At 36.9% G+C, this 5,008-nt stretch overlaps 1 protein-coding gene across 1 annotated transcript; it reads right to left on the reverse strand.

Annotated features, from left to right (window-relative positions):
* Nucleotides 1-245: 245 nt before the first annotated feature.
* LOC118823884 (KATNB1-like protein 1) lies at nucleotides 246-4,957 on the reverse strand. The gene is made up of 10 exons (XM_036593728.1): nucleotides 4,832-4,957; nucleotides 2,232-2,349; nucleotides 2,066-2,103; nucleotides 1,727-1,958; nucleotides 1,502-1,617; nucleotides 969-1,019; nucleotides 802-891; nucleotides 602-709; nucleotides 409-502; nucleotides 246-275 (listed from the first exon to the last, which is right to left on the reverse strand). Exons 2-10 carry the CDS (start codon nucleotides 2,346-2,348, stop codon nucleotides 246-248), a joined length of 876 nt encoding a protein of 291 aa, XP_036449621.1. The 5' UTR covers nucleotide 2,349; nucleotides 4,832-4,957.
* Nucleotides 4,958-5,008: the final 51 nt, after the last annotated feature.

A 5,008-nucleotide genomic window follows, 5' to 3' on the forward strand; every position in this document is an offset into this window, starting at 1 on the left:
TTCTTTTGTATACTGTAAAACTAATACATGCGTTATTTGCTTATGATGGTGTATACAATACAATATATGATACAATATTTGAACAGCTTTACTGTTAAAAAGAAAAGAAAATGACCTTGCTGTCTTGATTTGTAGGTCAGAATGATGGATATTTGGTGTGTCATTCTCCATCACTGCTTTATATGATTTGTAACTTGGGTCAAGTTGGCATGCTGGATTCCTCAGTGCACTTCATTCTAGTACAGTCATAGCTGATACAGTTGTGACTGAATGGTCTAAAAAAAAAAATAACATTTTAAGGTATGAGCAACTGGTCTGAAGTTAAAACCCATGATTAAACCCACATGTCTATGTGACCACTAATTGAAAAATATAAGACAAAAACTGTATGACCAAACCATAAACTACCTTCCATATTTCTGTTGTGGCTTCAGTGGTGAAATATAGCTGATGCTCCTGTCTCCACAGTCCTTGCAGTTGTTGCTTGATAGCCTGGATATTCCTGTCAGCAAAACCGCAAAATACAAACTAAAGTAACAGTATGTTTTTTGTTTTTTTTCTGTTTTTTGTTTTTTGTTTTTTTATATTTAAAGTAGCTCACTTATAATCAGGAGAAAAGATGCCAATTTCACCCCCATCAACTTGTGATAGCTGTGGCAGCCATTTTGTCAACACTGCCTGAATCCACAGAAGGGCGGTGATGAGATAACTGAGGAGTAAGGAGTAAGATCAGATCGAAAGGGATTTCTTTTATCACAGCTAATAAAGTTTGTTTTGAGATACTTCAATGGAAGGACTTACTCTTCATAATGACTTCTGAGAAGATTTTTCACCAGAGGGAAAATATCCACACAAAAGCCAACAGACACATAGGCACATTTAGCGTGAAGGCTAGAAGACCAAATGGAGACATGTATAAATGTGATGCACCATTTAAAATCAGTTTCAAAGTTACTTTGTGTACCCACCTTTTGGTAAATACTGGTAGGCAGTCAACAAGCACACTGAAATCCCGGATTCTGTGAAGATAAAATAATAAAACAATGCATAGTGTTCCAGTTTAACACTGCTAACAATTAAACATTTACCAATGGTTAAAATACTCAGTGTACAGTACTATGCAAAAGTCAGAGACCTTCTTTCATTAAGTTAATTTCCATTAAAATGACCATAAAATGCAAGTTATTCATTGGCAGAAAATGCAACCAACTTCTAAGACTGAACTTTGGAGCTGTGGCAAAATATTTCTTTGAAGAACTGAAAGTGAGTCTGCCAGAAAGATTGCAAGCTGTAATAAAGGGTGCACACTAAATACAGAAAATGTTGATGTCATATTTAGTTGAATAGGCTTTTGTTTAATTTTCTGTTAAATATATGTGTTTCCCTGATGCTGAAAATTAATAATTTGCACTTAACAGCTGTTTTGACTAGAAATGAAATAAACTGAGGGAGGCTTTGACTTTTGCACAGTAACAGTACTGTCTGTTGCTGCTATAATTACTTTATAAGAAATGAAAGTAGTTCTCCGATATTTCTTCTCCAAAGCGTTAAGGCTATGTTGAGCTTCAGATTCCGTCCAAAGAGAATTTCTGTCACTTGCTTGTGGTCCTTTGATATCTGTAAAAGTCCAGTACACTAGCTATATTAGGCACTTGATGGTCAGTGTAAAAGGTACTTGGGACTGAATTTGGACTTAGTTCTGTGTTGCATAATATTTGACTTATACCGCTGAAAAGTAGTCACAGTATATGACGCTGTCTTCCTCCATCCTACTGTCCTGAGGCACGCTGAGATGCAATTCACGGCAGCCTCCCTCTAGCATTTCTGCTTTGCCAGCCTGTTCACTGTCCTTGCTGAATGCATCAAACGTTTTGGCATTTATTGATGGCCTCCTGCGTACTCCTGAGGTCAGAGTGAGGTGACGTGTTTTTCTCTTGCAGGACACAACCCTCTTCACCCTGATGTGCAGAGTAAATGAACATGCAAATTAACAGATCACACAAAAGAAGCAGAGTGTCAATCACATTTGTTAGCGCTGAAACTTTAGGCTTCCAAAGACGCTCACCTCTTCTTATTCACCTCTTTCTTGTTTGTAAAACCCACCTGTGAGAATGACGATAAGAAGGCTCTAATCAATCACATGTACAAACATAGTTCTAAACATATAATTATGATTGGTAGACAGTCCATGGTTTCATAATGTGAAATAGTGTGAAATGTCAGCAATGTACCTCTGTATAATTTGCTGATGAGAGCCGAACTCTGTAGTTTTGTTCTTCACTGTTTTCTTCTGAGCTATCGCTCCCTTCATAGTCAATATCTTCAGACGACATATCCATGAAAGCCATCCTGGTCAACAGGAATCACACAATCAGCACGTTTTACCTTGTAGAGTTTATTAGCTGTGATACTTTGGCTCATTGGATTTCTTTGCCATTTATTAAAGGGGAACTCCACTGATTTTTCAACTTCCACACAATTAAATAACTGGAATGCAAAGAAAGTCACTCGAAGTAGTTTGATGTGAAAATCTTTGTTCTAGAGAAACGTGCCAAGTCAGAATTGTTCACAGTGGTGGTGATAGGAACAAGACGTCCACCGCTAAAAGCCCCCTCACAGAAAGCTATTACATGAAATGTTTGGGTATATGCTGCCTGATGTTTGACGCATTGTTTTATGATAGTTTTGTGATGAAGGTTTGGCTTAAAACATATTTGCATCCATTTATTCTAATCTAATCCATTCATAGAGGAGGGGTACATGCAGGACATTGTAAGGCAAAATAGTTCCCAAAGATAACTTATTTTTTCAGATTTAAGTTCACTGTAAAGAAATTAGAGTCTGAAGGCCTAAGTTTTTCTACAAATGAACCATTTCACATCAAACTACACTGAAAGACTGTTTGCATCCCAAGGCCTGAATTATTAAGAAATTTCATAAACTTGGTGGAATTCCCCTTTAAAAGAATGAATTACTGTTAAATCAAATTCAGTCAAGTTTTCCCTTACCCCAAAGGAAGTCGATCTGTCAAGATATATTTGGTGTCCAAAGTTTGCATGCTTTGTACCGGAGGCTACAAGGCTAATGTAGCTAATCTTTTTTGACTGACATAGACATATTAGCCTCATAGCTCCAGTGCAAAACTAAAGGAGCAAACCTCACACACTAAGCATCTTGGCTGACTGTCTACAGGATCAGGAAAAAACTGAGTAATTATTTTTATGGTGAACCATTCCATCAAATTCTGCATATTTAAATGGTTATGATGTAAACAAAGTCTTTCAGAGTGGTTTGATGTTAAATGCTCTGTTTTACAGAAACTTACTGAGTCAGATTTGTTCACAGTGGTAGAAACATCTAAAGCGTTTAATGCTACTATAGCTACCCCAAAGATAGCTTTTGTATTAAATGGTAAACAATTCATTGCCTGATGCCTGAAACATCGTCTTATGATAGTTTGGAATGTGCTTTCTTAATCCATTCATAGTGGAGGGGTATATGCAGGACATTAAAAGGCTAAATCACCACCCCACCCCCATTTTGGGATGTACCATGTTTTACCGTTATCAACATTACATATAAAAATTCAGGAGACACATACAGGTTCATTGGTGGCTTTGGATAGCAAATAAAATTTGTGTTGAAGACATTGTGACTCCTGGTTCCTGTCATCACCACGATAGATAAATCATTAAATCATCCTCTACAATGCAGCACTTCACATCAAAACACTCTGAATGAATGACTTTGTTATCGCTTAAAAAACTGAATTATGTAGAAACTTTGAAAAATCTCCCATAAATAGCAGCTTCAGTCAGCATAGTGTAATTCTATCACTGGGTGGCGCAAGTTTGTATTCCTGTCCTTAGGAGTACTTCTGTATTTCTGTAATACCAGAGCCGATTTATGAGGAGCCTGGACACTTCCTATGGAAGTGATTGCATTCTTTTACATTAAAAATGTTTAAGCATTTATAAACTATGATTTTGCTCAAATGCTCCACATCAACCCATTCATTTTGGACTCACTCGGGAGCTCCCTCTAGTGTTTGAGAAAACCGGAAGACATTGCAGAGTGGTCATTCTCATCTCTACAAATTCTCTGATAATACTACCGGAGAACTTGTATTGAGGAGAAACGCCACTCAGTAATGTCTTCCGGGTTTGTCAAACGCGAGAGGGCGCTTCCGAGCGATTCCAAAATAAACGGGGATATTACTGTCAAATGTTTGGGTAAATGATACAAATATCCAATTTTGTATGCACGGTAATGGAAATAGACCTGTATAAAACAATAAAATATCACAAAATCTGTTAGTGTATATTTTCACAAATCAAGTAATATGTACAACAAGTGAATTTGCAAGGTTGATAATGTTTGTATGTGGAATTTAACTCAGATAGTCAGATAGTCTTATTCCCAAGGAGACAGAGCTATATGGAGCAAACATACCGAGATCCATTTGTGATTTTTTTTCACAAATCGATCTCTGATTAATTAAACACATTTTCCTAGATTTTGATGTCATTTGTTTTAAAAAATCATCTGCCAAAGTAAAAAAAAACGCTTATATTTCACTTACTTTCACTTTCCTGGCTGGCGGTCTACACCGGCCACGGACGGGCAAAATATATATTAATCATATTTTAACTTATTATATTAAATATATATTAATAATATTTTAACTTTTCGATTTTAGCCGTTTAGCTCTGTTCACCATTTATTGCGGACTCGCGCTCGTGCGCCCTCTGGCGTTTGACAGTCATGTTTTTGTTATGATGGGAGAAACAGGAAGTGGCCAAACCTGCTTAATACTACGCTACTCACCTACCTGCTCCTACCTACCTAACCTTAACCTCAGTACCCAAAACGAGAAACGTGGTACCGTTTTACTTAAAAATCATATAAAATACAAAAAATCCAGCACCATATTAACCATTCTACTGTTCTCTCTCTCTTTCTCTCTTCTCGTCATCCGTTCAAAACAAAAACCTCGTGCACGTGCTTC

The sequence above is a fragment of the Colossoma macropomum genome, unplaced genomic scaffold (genome assembly GCF_904425465.1).
Source record: "Colossoma macropomum unplaced genomic scaffold, Colossoma_macropomum, whole genome shotgun sequence".
Classification (NCBI taxonomy): Eukaryota; Metazoa; Chordata; class Actinopteri; order Characiformes; family Serrasalmidae; genus Colossoma; species Colossoma macropomum.